At 44.2% G+C, this 18,229-nt stretch overlaps 1 protein-coding gene across 1 annotated transcript in view; it reads left to right on the forward strand.

The window, feature by feature from the left end:
• LOC105060393 (membralin-like protein At1g60995) overlaps window positions 1-17,901 on the forward strand; it is a 45,825-nt gene extending 27,924 nt beyond the window's left edge. The window contains exons 8-14 of the mRNA XM_010944073.4: window positions 14,421-14,504; window positions 15,189-15,305; window positions 15,413-15,498; window positions 15,641-15,747; window positions 16,179-16,270; window positions 16,421-16,497; window positions 17,082-17,901. Of these exons, the coding sequence (XP_010942375.1) occupies window positions 14,421-14,504; window positions 15,189-15,305; window positions 15,413-15,498; window positions 15,641-15,747; window positions 16,179-16,270; window positions 16,421-16,497; window positions 17,082-17,540 (1,022 nt within the window). The 3' untranslated portion in view covers window positions 17,541-17,901. The remainder of the gene's footprint in view (window positions 1-14,420; window positions 14,505-15,188; window positions 15,306-15,412; window positions 15,499-15,640; window positions 15,748-16,178; window positions 16,271-16,420; window positions 16,498-17,081) is intronic.
• The last annotated feature ends 328 nt before the right edge of the window (window positions 17,902-18,229 follow it).

The raw sequence follows: 18,229 nt of genomic DNA on the forward strand, positions 1-18,229 counted from the left end.
GGAGTTCTCCACCGAGAAGATTCCGCAACTACGCCCCCTCAATGCCTCAAAGACCCAGGTACTGATGGAGGTTAGGGAGCAGCTCCCCAGGCTGAGAGGATGCGCACACACCCTGGAAGCGCAACCCCAACAAGTTCTGTCTCTACCATCGCGACCACGGCCACGACACGGAGGAATGCATCCAGCTCCGAGACGAGATCGAGGAGCTCATCCGGTGAGGTCGACTTGATAGGTTCATTCGACGTCGGCCTGAGGGTAGAGAAGATCGGCCAAGGGCCCTGCCGCAACCTGAACCGCCAAGGAGGGAGGAGCAGCCCGGAGATCGGCCTCCAATCGGGACCATCGACTCCATCACCGGAGGGCCTCAAGGAGGAGCATACCTTCCACGACCATGGAACTCGAGAAACCTGTAAATATACTACTCGCTACTTTGCTTTGAATCAAAATTCCTTTCGACTTTGCATATCTTCCCTTTTGGCATGGATTTGTTACGATTGGGGACGACCCCTTCAAACAGTTAAAGCAAGGTCATGTTAGGAACAGGAAGAGAACCTCGACCTAACATGAGCAAAATGAAAGTCCGATTATTTTAAGATCGGACCGGGGGAGAGGCCCATATAACGGCCCTTGAGTGCCCCCACGGTCCTGTTAGGGACAGGAGGAGAACCTCGCCCTGGCATGAGCAAAGTCAAAGGCCCGGTTCTTTAAGACCGGATGGGGAGAGAGGCCCTACAACGCCCAAATGCGCCCCCACAGCCTTGTTGGGACAGGAGGAGGACCTCGCCTAACACGAGCGAAGTCAAAGGCCCGGTTCTTTTAGACCGGATGGGGGGAGAGGTCGAACAGCGCCCACATGCGCCCTCACAGCCTTGTTAGGGACAGGAGGAGAACATCGCCCTAACATGAGCAAAGTCGAAGGCCCGGTTCCTCTTAGACCGGATGGGGGGAGAGGCCGAACAGCGCCCACATGCGCCCCCACAGCCTTGTTAGGGACAGGAGGAGAACCTCGCCCTAACACGAGCAAAGTCGAAGGTCCGGTTCTTTTAGACCGGATGGGGGGAGAGGCCCTTGCGACGACCCTTATGTGCCCCCACAGCCCCGTTGGGAACAGGATGAGAACCTCGTCCTAACCTAAGCTGAGATCGACTGCTTCAAGAACAGAAGGAGAACCTCGTCCCGACGATGACAAAAACTCGGTCGCCCAACAAAATTGGATAAAGGGAAAAGTTCCCTCAATGGCACCTCGACACTTCTACGCGACCCCTCAAAAAGCAAGGGAGGATCCTCACTCGAAGAGAGGAGGAAAACTAAAAAGAAGGCGGCGAATAACGCCGGCAACAGATGAAAAAAAATCGCACCAAAGATCTAAGGAGCCTCGTCTCAACAAAGACGGGAAGTTCCTACCAAACATCTCCGGCCTCTAAGAAGGCTCTCGACACAGGTCAAGAAAACAGCGACACCTTCGAGGTAATGCGGAGTTCGGACCACCAAGCTCAAGTCTACGGCCATGGGCGACAAGAAAAGCGAGCCAGCGTAGCGACGGCTGGACACCTCCAAACGACATCGACGTCGGACAAGTCAAAAGATAAGAGAAGTCCGACGGACGACGATTTAATACACCGCGTGGGCAAGGTAACATGAAATCCCCTTTTCATTTCATTCACAAAATATACACTACAAAATCCAGCGGGCTAAGGGAAGAAAAACAAAACGACGAGAGCAAGACGAAACAACAAAAGAGAAAATGTATGCATGGAAAGACGGAAGGCCAAAAAGAGCCCTAGGGAAGCTCTGCTCCTTCCGATCTCGAATTATCTGCTTCGTCCTTTATCCAGGACTGCCTCAGATTTTCAACTTCTTCTAGCTCTCCCTTTTTCAGCAGCGCGTCTTGGAGCGCCCGACGGAGTCGTTGACTTTCGTTCTCCGCCTCTCGACGCCTCTTTCTCAGGACTTCGGATTCCACCTCAGCGTCCTTGACGGCCTGCTGCTCACACACCAGCTGGATCTTCAACTGCTGCGGCTTGGCCTTCCCCTCCCAAGGGCGACAGAAAGTCCTTCTGCAGTTCTTCTTAGGGATTGGAGTTCATTGGAATCCCGAGAGGAAGCGAGTTGAGCCTTGTCAGCCAACTGCCTTTGAAGACGGGCGACTTCGTCGGTCGCCACCCTGAGTCTCTCTTTGTATTCATCCACCTGCCTGCGCCAGCCGGCCCGATGCATGTCGTAGCTCACCTCGGCATCTTGAAGCTGCTGCTGAAGGTCGGAGACCTTCGACCACTCTCGGTCGCCGTCGGCCCGGGCCAGGAGCTGGGACGAACTTCCCATCGACTGGCCAATCCTCTCCTTCGCAGCCGACAGTTCCACCCTGAGAGCACTGATCTTGGCAGCTTGAGCCCAAATTCGATCGCTGGCGCTCTTCTTGTATTCCTCAAGCTCCTTCGCGAAGTCCATCTTCCTCCGGCTGTACTCCATGATCCCCTTCACGTAGAGGTTCCGAAAGCGGGTGGCCTCCGCGGTGGCTTCAGAGTAACCTTCCCTAACCTGCGAAGCTCGCCTTCCATCTTCTTCGATCTTTTTGTCAAGTGACGAACTTCCTTCCTCAGTCGCTGAATCGTGGACTTCAGCGGGATCCCCAGGGGTAGGGGAAGTGCTTCGGCAGGGCACTGCTATCGAGAGACAAAAGCGTCAAGGCGCGTCTCATCACAGAAAGAAAAGCAGAAAGGGGAAAGGAAGGAAGGAGAAGCCATCCACGACAAGAAATTCAACTTTATTGATTGAATGTTTCTTAAAGACAAAAAGAAAAGGAAAAAATTGCAGTAAAAGAAAAATACAAGGACGGAGGTCTCAGACCTCTGTGGTAGGGGTGGGGGAGCTCGATGTCCCTGGAAGGGGGCTGCGACAGCAGTGGCAGTAGGAGAGGGATCGCCTCATCTTCAGACTCCTCACCTAAGAAGCTGAAGTTGAGCTCCGGAAACTTCCTGGCCACCTTCTCCTGGCAGAGCTCAAACCCCTTGATGAATGCTTCCTGGCCGAATCGGACGTTCAGGTCCCTCATCTCTGCGGAGGTCTTGAACTCCTCTACCACAAGAACCCTGGCCTCCGAGATCAGGACTGGAATTGCTCAGCCAAATTGGCGACCTCGACCTCGCCTTTCTCACCGTCTCCTCCGAGGTCTGCTTCTCTTCCTCCCGGGCCTGTTTCTCTCTTTCCAGGGCCTCTTGGAGGGCGACTACCTCGGTTGCCTTCTCTTCGAGACGGGCGAGTTGGCCCGACGACGCTCCTCCGCTTGGATGGCGTTCCTCGTCCGGTTCGTCGCCTCGATGTTGGCAAGGAGCTGGTGCCCAATCTGCAAGGGCGGCTAGGGAATCTGAGCAGGGGTCGAAAAGTCAATTAAATGAAGATTTGTTTACCTCGAGAAAGGATCCTAGGGAGTCCCAAACCCGCTGCTCAGGATCGGCGCGGTCGATCCTCTCGACGACTTCAGGCAGAATGCAACCGTCGATCAGCCGCTTGATCAAGTCCCTGTCATTGAAGGGGTTCTCCAGCCCTTCTTCGGAACAGAGGGACTCTTCAACGGCGGCCCGGCGGCTACTCCCCTACGGGCCACCGACTTCCTTCTCATCCCCTCTCGACTTCGGGCGCCTCATGGAACGGACCCCCGAAACGGGAGCTCCAGTCGGCAGACTCCTTGAAGAGGCCCGGGGGGCCGGTGGTTCGGCGTCCGAAGGAACGTCGATCGCGGGAGCCGCCTGGGTAGGCACGGCCGAGCTCGTCTCCTCCACTCTGGCCTTCTTTGCTGATCCGGAGGCCGCGGCACCTTTTCTTTTGTGGGCCTTGAGGCCCCTGGCGAGCATCCGTGCTGCTTCGGCATCCATTGCTAAAAAAAAAAAAGAAGAAAGAAAAAAAGAGAAAAATCGAAAATCAGTAATGGGGTAAAAAAAAAAGAAGAAGAAGAGAGAAGAAAAGAAGAAAAAAAGGAGGACGGAAGAAAAGAAGAGGAGAAAAGATGGAATACTCGCAGGATTCTGGGGGCTCAGGCCGATGTTGAACAACAGTTGCTCCCTCAGAAGGTTGGGAAGGGAAGGAGCGGAATAGTCAAGAAGCTTTCGGGCGGCCTGAAGGTCGTCCTCCCCCAGGCTGGGAGCCCGGCGGACGGAGTCCCTCAGAGAGCCCCAAGGGGGCAGGCCCAGCCTCAGAGTCGGACAGTGGACGAAGAGGTATTTCCCCTTTCAGTTGTGGATTGAAGAGGGAGCGCCTTTCAGCAACCCCTTCTTGCCAAACTGAGGGGAGAAATACCACCAGTCCTTCGCCGAAGGGTGGCGCTTGAAAGTGTAGAAATGCCTAAACAAAGAAAGGGATGGCTGAACTTCAACTACATGGCAAAGGGAAAAAAATCCTATCAAAAACCTAAAGGAATTCGGAGCAACTGAAGCCAAAGAGATATCTAAGAAGCGAAAAAGGGCAACAACAAAGGGCAGAAGCGGAAGTCCGGAGTCCGGCGCGGAACGCCTCCTGATACAGGCAAAAACGATCGGGTGGGGGAGTGCTAGCCCGGTCGGAGGGCCGAGGAAGCTCCAGGTCGTACTCCGGAGGAACTCCGTACTGAACCCTTATCAGTAGGAGTTCATCCAGAGTCAGAGAGCAGGGGATGGTGCCCGGCGCAAAAACTGGGCGAAGCCCGGTCCAGATGTGGGCTCATCTACAGAATGGGGGTCCTGGGGGGCTGAGGTGGAAGAACTCCCTGAACCGCTAAAGGCGGAGGTGCTGGAAGACATTTCGAACGACTTCAGATGAAAGCCCTAAAGATCCCAGAGAAATCGGATGGGACAAAGGATGAGAGGTTGCGGGAGACCAAATCGGAGGAATACGACAGAAGAAAATGGAGGAGAAAAGGCCCCCTAGGTGGCAAGAAGAAAAACGAAGGTCCTGGGACTAACCTAGATCGCTTTGGAGAATGCAGAAGGGCGAGGACGGGGATGACTCGAAAGACGCCTAGGGCCAAGGAAGACGCTGAGGGGGGGTTAGGGCTCTCGAAGAAAAGGCGGATATCGGTAGAACTTTCAGACGGAAAGGCAGGTTTAAATAGACCCTGGGATCCGACGCCATAATGATCGCGAATCCCCCAGGCCGATCCGCGCTCGACGTGTGTCCCATTCGCCTCGACAGGCGGCTAAAAGCGGCTGACAGCTGACGGAGCCATTATTACGCCGTATCTGGGCCAGCGTGTCAGCGGAGATTTCGAAGGGTCCCTTCGAACCGCCCCGATTCGAAAAGACTCCAGCACGCGCGCATTTAATGCCAAAATATCTGGGGCGGTCGTGCACAGGATTCAAGGGGATAATTCGGTTGCGAAAACTTCTCTGTACTTCATCCGAAATTCGCACTCGGAAGTAGGGGGACTGGTGTTGGGTATAAAATACCCTCAGCCGAAGTTCTCAGCGGGATTGATCCTCCCAAGACTCTTCCGGCCTTCGACTGCAGATGGTACCTCTCCGGACTTCTCCAACAACCGGATTTCCACGGTGCTGACTGAACTCCCCCGACGGGCGAACTCCTACTGCGCCGCCCAAACTCCTTCAACATGAGTTCCCCAGTCGCCTATCAAGCCGCCCCAAGCGCTCACTAAGCTCTGCCGCCAGCCGACCTCCTACGACCGTCGGCTGCTCCCCGAATCCCTTCCAGACTTCTTCCAGCCAGGTTCAACTCCAATCCGAACTACTTCGGATCTCGCCAACGGCCGAACTTCACCAACGGCAGATTTCTACAACTACTAGACTCCGTCCGGACTCCTACGGGAGCCAGACCCCGTCTTCGACTCCAGCTACAGGAAGACTCCGTCCGGATTTCTACGGGAGCCGGACTTCGTCCCCAACCTCAACTGTAGGAAGACTCCGTCCGGACTCCTACGGGAGCCGGACTTCGTCCCCAACCTCAACTGTAGGAAGACTCCGTCCGGACTCCTACGGGAGCCGGACTTCGTCCCTAACCTCAACTGCAGGAAGACTCCGTTCGGATTCCTACGGGAGCCGGACTTCGTCCCCAACCTCAACTACAGGAAGACTCCGTCCGGACTCCTACGGGAGCCAGACTTCGTCCCCAACCTCAACTGCTGGAAGACTCCGTCCGGACTCTTACGGGAGCCGGACCTCGTCCTCGTCCCCGACCTCGACTGATGGTAAACTTCATCCGGACTCCTACGGGAGCCGGACTTCGCCGCTGACTTTAATTGCAGGTGGACTTCGTCCAGACTCCTACGGGAGCCAGACCTCGTCTCCGACTCCGGCTATGGGAAGACTCTGCCCGGACTCCTACGGGAGCCGGACTTCGCCCCCGACTTTGACTGAAGGAAGACTCCATCCGAACTCCTGCGAGAGCCGTACTTCGAGCTCCTCTCAGACGGGTGGCTAGCCACCTCTCTCCGCCATACACCCTAGCTGAACTCCAGTCGATAGGCCCGGACCCCCTGGCAAGCCGCAATAACGACCACGATTCTGCTCCACTTCCTGCGACGGATTTCACGCGGCTCCATCACTCTCTGGCAGACCGCAGTAATGGCCACGATCCTGCTCCACTTCCTGCGACGGATACCGCGCGATTCTTCCATTCTCTGGCAAGTCGCGACAACGGACGCCGCTCCGCCCCTCGTGGCGGACTCCACGTGGTACGCCCCGGTGATGGCCACGGGTCCACTCCACTACTCTTCGCAACAAATTCCGCCTGACTCTTAGCAGCCCACTGTCAGGCGGTTACAGATATCGCTATCAGTCTGCTGTCCCCCTTTGCCTATAAAAGGGGGCCCTCAGATACGTTATTCTCTAAGCTCTATTTTCTGTCCCAAAACTCTGCTAAAATTTCCGTTCGAGCACTCCATTCTTGTTGAGGCAGAGAACTGACTTGAGCGTCGGAGGGTCTTGCCGGAGCAACCCCACCTCCGATTTAGACTTCTTTTGCAGGTCCCGGCGGCGACCGCGACTCCCTCGACTCCAGCTTCTCCGGCGCAAGCGGATTTTTGCACCAACAGATGTAATATAATATAATATAACAATATAATATAATACAATATAATTTATTGTTATATATAATAGGATTCATATAATATATCATATATTATCATATATTATATTATTGTAACACAATATAATTCTATAAAAATATAATAATAATATAATAATAGTATATTATATTATAATATATTATGTCATATTATTATATATAATAAGGGGAGGGTGAGAGCCGTTGGAGAAGCGGGGTGGAGGGATGGATTTTGTACAATTTTTTTTTGAAGGATAATTTTGTCCAAAATTTTTTTACAATATTGTCAAACAAGTGGTAATCTGGATAGCCACCTCTCCCTAAGGCAATCCAGATTACCTCCTGAGAGCTAATCTGGATTGCCACCCAAAAAGCATATCAAACACGATAATCTGGTGGGCCCATGTTAAATTGAACGCAACCTGAGATCTTTACATATATTAATCTTTAATCAAATAGTGATAGAGATCACTTTCTAGGCTTTTAGCTCCCTTCTATTTTGTTATTTTTTTCAAATGCCAACATCTAGTGTGGATGGGATTGTGGGTTGTGAGTGGAAGGAGTTGGATTTTGAAGTGCTTTCTTTTATCTGAAAATAAATGTTATGTAATTAAACTGAATTGGATTTAAAAATAATGTTAGACTTGTTTATTAGATCGAAGGTTTTAAGTAATTTAGTTTACTTGCACCGGTACCATGTAAATTTTAGGCCTTGCATATTTTGTGGATAAATTCCTTTAGAATATGCGGCCGTCTGTCACATGCTTGTGCTAGTGAGACGGGGCATGATGGGGTGCATCTAGAAGAGGGGTGGTCCTAGGGTTGATGCCCTTGCCTTCTTAGGAAGCCCAATGGGGTGCAAGGCTTGCACCACTTTAGATATGGTATGATACGATATTGTTATGGTACCATATTGGCAGCCAATATGTGTTGGCATATCGAAGCAATGTATGTTTTTTATTTGATCTTTTTTCTTTTCTGATTTTTTTGGATTTGTGCTTAAAAATTTGATTGGGATTGTTGTCTAATTTGTTTTAACCATGTTTTGATGACCTTTTATCATGAAAGGGAATTGGTAGACCAACCAATGTATTTATAAGTAAAAACTTATGCTATATAACAAATTGAATCGATGTTAATGTATTTAAAGTATAAAATACATACAGATGTCTAAAAGTTAGTGGAGTATCGATGCGACCTGTAGACATCAAGATCATAATGGTATTCTGGTGAAGCTTTATGCCAACTCTTGAGGAGGTCAATATTGCAATAGTCCTCACTCATCCTTCCATAGTCCACTAGATAGTTACTCTAGGAAGTCATTCGTTTGAGACTAGGTTGGCCATTCGAAGATGTTGATAGCAAAATCTGATCTGAAAAATGGTTGCGACTGCAAAGGATAGTAACTATTGGAATGCGATGCTTCAGACAATCTGTGTATATGGGTCATAAGCTGCCAGTGTGAAATAGTATTTGATGGATACGTCCAAGGATCCTACTCCACAATGTCAGCTATTGCAGCAGCATCATATCCCACATGACTAAGTCATCCGTCTCCTATTGTAATGGTATTCTCATAGGCTCTATTTGATCATGTCTTGTGGTCCCTTTCTTGTGTGGCATGAGTAAATTAGGACTTATCAGTGAATTGAAGCCTGTATTGGGGCCATGAACCATAAATTATGGTGCCTTGTGCCCGTTACCTTCCTGGCCACCAGATGCATCATGGAATGAATTGTCATCACTGGCACTGCATGATGATTTGGGCAACCAGTTATCAAATGGCTTGCGAGTCATTGAATCAGAGTGAATGAATTCCTTCTTTAGTCTCTCCAAAGAAGATGCAATTGCTTTTCCTTTGCCTTTCTTGCTGTGTTAAACAACTTCTTGTCCTAACTCTTTTGTGAGGATCAACTGGGCCCTCTACCTAACTAGTTTGGGTACCGATGTGGCCACTCGGAATCTCTCGATCAAATCGCTGGAAGGATGTCTTCAACATGGAGCCTTCTAATGATTGGCTGCCCCCAACCCTTGTGGTTGATCGGCTAGAAGTGAGTATGGAACAAGATTTTAAGTCATGGTGGGACGAGAGGCATCCTGACCGTCCCGTCCATTCCTATGAGAATGGGATTGGGATGGGGTTTGGACTATGACACCCATCTATGCGGGGACAAAAGAAGAAAGGGGAAAGAATGAAAGGAAGGAAAGATGAAAGAAAAGAAAAGGTGAAAGGAAAGAAGAAAAAAAGAAAGGAAGAAAAGAAGGAAGAAAGGAAACAAAAAGAAGAAAAAAAGAAATAAAGGGATAAGAAAAAGAAATAAAAAGGAAAGGAAAGGATGGTAGAAGAAGAAGAAAGAAAAAAAGAAAAAGTAAGAATGGGGGAGTGACAAAGGATATATATCGATATGCATAACTGACTGCCACCGTGATGAGGCGGGATAGTGGGGCATTTCTCCGTTCCATGGAGAAATTGGGACACCTCCATCCCACTGGATTTTAAATCTTGTTGTGAAATATGTCGTTTTGTGCATTGCTTTGCAGCCATCCTAGTCTCTTTGGCTACGAATTTGGTTGGTCAAGGAGGCAATCTTGGCTTATCTAGCTCTGACTCTTACTGTTGGCCATCAAGCCATCCATTCATTGGATCCTCTTCATCATGCATGAAGTTTTTGTGAAGTGGATTGCTGTACTTTAGCTCAACTTTCTGTTCAATGCACCTCAACCACAGATGCAGATTGTAGTGGATGTACACAAGATCCTTCAATTGCTCGTGTGAGACGATTCCTCTATTCATTGTGGATGATGGTGAAGATAGACCACTTGCACTTAGTCACTAAAGGAGACCATATGTGAGAGGATTTGCATCACGAGCCATCTTGGGTTCCTGGATGATAGGCCAAAGTGGATCCATCCTTTATTTGCAAAAGCATTTAAGAAAGCTACATATGGGACACTGCTAATTATTAATTTCATAATATCCTAGTAAATCCATCTCTTAAAATACCTAGACCATTCTTGCTTTGCTTGCTATAGCTGGCTCATCGTCGAAGTAATCCGAGCCCTCCCTAAACATTTTCAACCATAGAAAAGATAAATGTTATAAGATGTCAACTATTTACTCGAGTTTTACATAGTGGGCAGATTTGACTTACCTTTTCTAGACATAGGGCAGCGGCTCCCGGATCAGGCTTCATCTGATAAATAATATTGCATAGAGCATCCAAAGATGGTGTACTAGAACTTCGGGTTTAGATAGTAGATTGTCAATACAAGTTACAATTGATTTAGTATTACAGTTGTACTCAAAACACATAGCAGTGTGTGGCGAATAGGTATATGAGTGAAATTACCTGCTAGATCAAGTCTCTACCCATCTAATGGTCTCACTTTTGGTCGATGATGTCAATATGCTCTTCTGCATACCTTGGATTTGCCTCCCTGATCTGGACCTTGGCAATTATCATCATATGGTAGAGGAAGCCCATATGGGGATATCTCTTGCCATGCATGGTCCTTAGCACTCTATACAGTGACTTAGAAGCATTTAAAATCCTGTTGGCCTGTTGCTAAGACTGTTGGCTCACTATCAAGCCCTCCATATGACTTAGTGCAGACTTGGGCATATCCTACTCTTTTGCCACTCAGTACTAATGAACATTTGACATAGGCCTGCTTTCTTTTCAATGAGGTTGAAGAGTGCAATGCAGTTTATAGCAAATTGCGTGTAGACCTCAAGATCTCACCTCCTATATACTTCCTCATTAAAGTAAGCATCCATGTGTGTTTGTGTATGAATCGTGATGGACTAGGTTGGCTCTATGACCTCCTTTACTTTGCGAATCCTTCCGATATCCATCAATATTAGATCAATGCAATGTGTATCACATGGGGTCCAAAATGTATGCGATTGCCTATCTGTTAGGATCTCCTCCGTAGTCCCATTATCAATGACCACTTGCGCTACATTGTGTTCTCTTACATGATCAATCATCTCCTCCAATTTGAGGATATATTGAGTGTGATGTACTTGATCAGAAGCATCAATCGACTTTATGGAAGAAAGTCTTCATGCTACAGTAAATTAGAAAGTTGATGATGCTCCACCCATTGGGACTTATACCATCGCACATCACAATCAATGCTTACGCTTCCCACTTTAAGAGGCTATCCAATTCTTCAACTCCTAATTGTTGTCTAGAAGATCATTGTAGATATCCTTCGACCTTGGTGGAACCATATCTGGTCCGATGCCTTCGATGGAGGTGGTGGCAGCCTCACAGTATGTGTTATCTATCGTATTAACCGGAATGTGGCTAAAGTGGAATCATGATGCAACGACTCTATATGTCATGTCCTTATTGTCCTTGACTAGCATGGTGTCTATCCTTACTACAAATCTCCGCTCGAGAAGGCATGTGGATCTAGATCATGAATAGTGGCTTATAGCAGAATCTATTTGGAGAACTTTCTTTTTCTATTAACAAAGGCCCCAAGTATAGATGCTAATCGAGCACTACTTTTGCCTACGACCTCCCTAAGGACGTCTTGAACTCCATATTTGCCCTGGCGGCCCTTGAACCAGAGGCTAATTCGTATTGAGAAGGCTTGGACTAAAATCGAGTCTTGTAGCTTTGTGGCCCTTCAGCCAGAGCCTAAATTGTGCCTTCTCGTCATCTGATACAGAATCCTTGGTGCCCTCCAGATTGTTGGAGTGATACAACAATGGTTGTGCTACTTGAAATTGGCGAAGTACTTTTTCATAAGTTGCAGGAAATCTTGCGGGCATCTTTGATGCTAGGACACATCGGGTAACCACTGGTTAGATGCTACTTTAACTTAGTTATCCCTCCCCCTCCCCCTCCCTTTTGAACTTTGTATTGCACCATATGCATCTCCATTGGTCTCGACCTACGAGCATTTGCCCATTTTTTAATCAATGTCATGCATTGGGACCTTCTTATGTGGATTCATTTCAACTTTATTGAGCATATTCCAAATTAGCCCAGAAAAAACTAATATACGTCATCTACATGTAATACTAATTTTTAATATTTTATAATTAATTAAATAATTTTAATTAATAAATTAATATTAAATTAGAAAATATATAGAAATTTATTTAATTCAGAATAATGTAGAATCCTAACAGGATGCTATATATATATTTTTATCTTAGAGTATCATTATTTTTTAAAAAAAAAAATAAATTTTCACTGTAATGCAAAAAATTACTTTTCTACTTCAGAAAATACTTCTGAATTGTTTTATATAGAATACTAATTTTTTAATTTTTTATTACTTATATATTTTTTAAATTTTTATTTAAAGATATTTTAAATTATAAAATAATTAGAAAATTAATTTGACTTTGGATTGGTGTAGGACCCTACCAAGGATGTTACATGTATTTTTTTCACTTGTAGGCATGCACAAATCACCACTCGTTTTTCAAATTTATTCAACTTTGGGTCTAGATCATGATGCGCATGGTCATGCCCAGAATTAAATAAATTTATACCAAATTTTGATAGAGTGTAGCATGCATGCCTCTAATCTTGTTACTAATTTTACAGAATTTTTAGTCAGTTATTTTATTTTTATTTAAAAATTTTTATTTAAAAATTATATAACTAATGAGAATTATCGTGTTGATGGTATTATGTAGATCATCTATACATCTGCAACATATTATGAAATTATACCAAAATCGAAAAATTTGGCACAACCTTATATTCCCATTTTATTGCCAATTTTCGGCCTCTAAACAGAAAAAGCCAAGAAATGAAGAGTTGGAGAGGCTCATTACCTGATTTTAGCTTGGCTTTGGCTCAAATATTGAGATAACCTGTGTTTTCCCCCTTTTTGTCAATATTTTAAGAGAAAATGAGAGGCAGAAAATCTTCATTTCCTTTCTGGTGAAACCAATAATGCAGAGATTTAGTCTATTTGTGTTTATAAATGTCCCTCCCAGATATCCCATATGAATCATATTATAAACAAATAGGATAAAACATAATGCCTGTAGAAATTTCTGATATTTGCTTTTGTAAATGTCCTTCTGTACTCTTTTCATAGATTTCAGCTTCAATTCTATGAATCAATTGCTGGTGTATGTGTATCATCATTGAGTAGAAGTCTTTGAATGTAAGTCCCAAACAGTCTTTTTGTTCCAATATTTTTTTTTCCTTGTGTCAACTTCACTTCTTTCAGCAAATGTTAGTCTCGTTTATAACATATTTCTATATGATATGTGCTGGTCTTTTCCTTTTATGCTAGTTCTTAGATAATCAGTCCGCCCAAGTAGCCTGATGCATCAGCAATTATTTGCATGCATTGAACTTTTCTCTCTACTCATTGCATTGTTCATATCTGTATATTTTTCTAAAAAATGACATTTTCAGCTTTTGGCCATTTGGTCCTCAGCATCATACTGCCACAATCCTAATGTGCTTATGACAATTTAGGATTTCCTTAGCTACCATCGTCAATAGTATTCCATGTATTACTGGGCACAATTTTAGGCTTGAGTTCATTTTTTCTATGTTTTATCGCAAAAGGATTCTTTACTACACTTTCCATTTTCAAATGTGCTACCATCTCATGTTTTGGTTTATGTTCTCACAACTTTTTTCCTCCTAATATTTACATTTGTAATTACTATCCCATATTGATCAAACATTTTATGACCCCAGCTTTTGCAAGTTCTCTGTATCATGAGAAATTTAAATAATTTTTTTTTTAAAATAAAGCATTTTATATCTTTTCTTTGAATCAACAAGCTAGTATATTGTAACTGTTGCTTGTGGAGTTCTTCCCACTGCTGTGGAACCAACTGAAGGTGTAGTGGGACTGAGAACCATCGTCAAGCTATTTGTAATTGTTCTGACTGAACATAGAGTATTTATTAGTTAGCCTTATTGATAAGTCTTTACCCACTTATATTGATTTTCAGTATCTTCTACTGATACATCCTGGACATAGTTCAATTAGTATATGTCATCCATACAAATAATTTTGTGCTTTTGGATCCATTTTGCTATTGGTTCTTTTTGAATTTAGAGTCCCCTGGAATAGAAAGTGTCTACTACTTATTACTATTACTTTAGCAAAAGTCTTCTTTGACCTTGCCATATTCTTTTATGACTCTTTTACGTGAATTTGAGACCCTTTACCACTATGCCTTTATAAGCTTGCATGTCTTATTTCTAAACCATCCAGACAATTATTTCTTATTTAATTTTTAATTGATGCTACTTGTCAGCTTCCTTTAAAATACTCATTGTTAACATCATCCTTGCTGGTTTTAAATTTTAATGCACAGATTGATCAAGATGTGCTTACATGTAAAGTTTTGGACTTGTTTACATAAATGATTTGCAACATTTTTGCAGGTTATCTGTATAACTTTCAAACAAAGGAATTTTATGATCTTAGTTATGGACATGAATTAGGGGAAGGTCCTGCAAGATTTGGAGGTATGTCCAAGCAAATCTTTCCTCTCAAGAAAAGCATCACTTCACTAGGTTAAAAATACCACTATGGAGATCTGTGATATTTATTTACTTTGCATATGGCTTATTAGGTATACTTGCTTAGTCTATATGGTTGAGTAATTTACCATGCCAAGTATAAAGTGTAAGCATTTCAATGGTTGCACTGCTTATTATTTTTCGTATTGGATCTTCATAACTGTCATGAAATTTTTGGATATAATTGAAGGCATGGGATGATACTGGGTGCCTATGTACCATCTTGTTTGATCATAGCACTCAGATAAATCAAATTGCTATTACATCTACTCCACAATTTGAACAGTTTTTAATTGCAACTAAGTGAAAGGCACAAAGAACTTTGGTTTGATTTCTGCTATGATTGTCTTCCCCTTCTGGATTATCTCAGACCTATTTAGTGGTTCATTCGGCTGGTCATGCTTCTCCTGTTGTCATCAGTGACCAATGATAGGAGAAATGCTATTTAACAATCTGAGTACACTGCCATGCTAGGAAAGATTTAGCAGATTTTGGATAGTGACTGAATTGTTATTGAAAAGAAAAATGATTTCTTTAATATCTTTTTGGGTTGAATGGATGCTTTTCGGGGTTTGTAATGAACTCCTTGCATCATCTTATCTAATAGAATCTGATCTTTGACCTGTGCAGACTACTTTGTGACGAAATGTGGCGTGCTTATTATGTCACTATTTGTTTTCTTCACGACAACCATGTCTGTCTCATTTACTTTGAGAGAAACACAATCTCGCATGCTTAAGTTCACAGGTTTGTGTTCCTTTTCTCCTCCATGTTCTGGTTTAGTTAATGACAGCTTATATTAAACAGTTGCTCCAACATAAAGTGGTTCACTTTCTGTTTCTTAATTTTTCCAGTGCAGCTCCAGCACCATGCTCGCCATCGGCTTCCCACGTTCCAGTTGATATTTGTGCATGTGATTGAATCTTTAGTTTTTGTTCCGGTGAGTGAATTTTAAATTTATTGGTCTCTACAGACTAAGCTATGTAAATCATTTGGAAGGCATACTTATGATATGATCCTGTGGCTTTGGTTCTTTTTTGTGCTTTTTGTCTTCTGATAGAAATTATTCTTGGTTGCTGCAGATTATGATTGGAATCCTGTTTTTTCTATTTGAGTTTTACGATGACCAGCTACTTGCATTCCTGGTTTTAACTCTTGTATGGTTGTGTGAACTATTTACAATGATCAGGTACTTCCCTGACTTCCCTCCTTTCTTCAGTAGTATGCCTTAAAGTATGGTAAAATCATAGCAGTTGTGCTCCATGCGGGCCACAGTGATAGTGTTGTGCTTAAGCTATTTATCCTTAACAAAAGAATACGTTGCTCATGCAAGAGTTCCTACCTGCTCCTTTTACTTGCAGGTGTGCTGCTTGTGATTGGAAGTGGTATTCCCATGATTAGCAGTTTGAAGACCACTTCCAATCACATGTTCCATGTCAGCTTATAAATGGAGTGCACAATAAACTTGTCAATGCGTATTGCAACTGTCATAAAAATTGCCTAAGATGCATGAGAATACCTAGAAAGAATGTCGAACGAATGGATTTTCCTGCTGACAAGTTTAGCCGGAATTGGAGCCCTAAATCTGGCTGACTTTTTATAGCTATGTTTGGTTTGCAGTGTGCGTACATCGATATCTATGCAGTTTTTTCCTCGCTTCTTCTTGCTCTACTTTCTGGTTTTTCACATCTACTTCTTCTCGTATCCTTATGGTATGTACCACCTATTCCAGTTTTTACAAATGCTTCCTGATTTGTAGGCTTGATATTTTTTGAATTTCCTGGATAAAGAAACAAGAGGCATGTTGGGCACTGCAGATAATTCTTTTCCAAGTTAACTAATCCTTGTTCACCATTCCCCAGGTTTTTCATATCTCGCTTTCTCTGCAACTGCTGCATTCATGCAGCACTTAATTCTTTATTTCTGGAATCGCTTTGAGGTAATTTTATTATCAGCTTGATAAGATGGTACCAATCTGTTATTTTATTAAATAGCTTTTATTTATTTAAACGGCCATAGCCAACTCAATTTAGATTCATTGATTCTGGAAAGTGTTCTTTTGCTCCCGTTCTTCTTACTTTTCTGTATCTATGATCTCAATGTTAAAGAAGTAACCACTGCCAGTTTTTTAAAAAAGCTTGAATTTGGCATCAGTCTGAGAGATCCTGAACCAAGATCCTGAGATGCATCTTTAGGACTCTTGTTGCCCTTTAATAAGAATTTATGTAAAATGCTCTGCATGTTGCCTATCTTTTGTCCGTTTTCCTGATAAATTCCTGGAGGCCCTTGTCTTCTTTTTACATGGCTTCTGCCCTTTATATGCATTTTTTTCTTGTCTGAAGAGTATGCTGCATGACAAGCTACCTATCATTATTTGGGCTGCCTTGAAGGGTCAAACATGGTCCTTTTGGGTTGTACTTGACCAGCCTGCTTATGTACCATCGACAACTACTGGAACAATTTAGGGACCCGTTAGTGCTTTCTAGCCTTTCTCAATCATTTTACTCTGCAACCCCATCCTAGGTTCCAGCCCTTCAGAGGTTTATGAGGAACCGAGGTCAGATGCAGCAACAGGCTGGTGTTCAGATCACATCATCAACCATCTACACCTCGACTGTGCATATTGCTAGAGTAAATGTGAGAAACAGTGGTGTAATCAGTAATGAGGTTGGAGATGGACCCAGACTTCATTTGGGACCTGATCGTCCGGGGTCTGCTGAAAGTACAGAAACTCGAGAGCAGTCAGTGAGGGACAGCCCTGATTCAGGAAGCAATGACCTCCACTTTCCAGCTCTCGGTCCCCGACAAACAGGAACTGCTCCTGGCTCCAGCCTACTCAACCCATTTAGTTCCCTTCTGCTTTGGATCTTAGGAGGAGCTTCGTCAGATGGCATTGTATCATTCTTTTCTATGTTCAGAGATGTGCGAGACCAGGGCCAAGTATTTCCAGAAAACCCCCCAAATGGAGAAGTTGTAACATAAGTTTCTACATTTTCCCCAGTTTGAAGGGAAAGATATCCAGATCCTCAGTGGGCAACAGACGACAATTTGTCGCAGGGAAGATATGATGCTGGGCTTCATTGGGTTGTGGTGGGTGCCACAAACATAATGGCCTGCACCTTGTTATAGAAATGGCTTGGTTGATATAGTCATTGTTCAAGCCATTGTTTTTATTTTGTTTATTTTGTTTTTTTTTTAATCTTCCATGTAAGCGGCTTGTATCATAAATTTGTACTGTTTATCCGAGTGGAACGGAACCAAGTAAATCCTACTTGTAACGATGAAATGAAATGTTATATTGGCCATTTGCAGGTGGAACCTTATGAAATTATAAATTTTGTGATGACTTGTGGTGAATCTTAAAACTCATATGGAACTATAGCATAACAACGCAGATCTTGAAATTGAAATTGGCTTATCCATGAATTCTGACGAGTCATAGGGTCACCTTGCTTAATGTTCTGCTTTTGCTTCGTTTTTTTTGAAAAAAAAGTTTATTGGGAAGCCCTAATTATACCATGCTTGCCACGCACGGCATCTCACATTTATGGGTGTTTGGGTCGCCTTGCCTTAATGTTCGGTTTTTCTTTGTTGTTGTTGTTAAAAAAACTGCGGAGATTCAGGGTTTTTTGGAAGCCCTAATCAGCTACGCGCACAGGGCTGATTGCACG

This window comes from Elaeis guineensis, chromosome 2 (assembly GCF_000442705.2).
Source record: "Elaeis guineensis isolate ETL-2024a chromosome 2, EG11, whole genome shotgun sequence".
NCBI lineage: Eukaryota > Viridiplantae > Streptophyta > Magnoliopsida > Arecales > Arecaceae > Elaeis > Elaeis guineensis.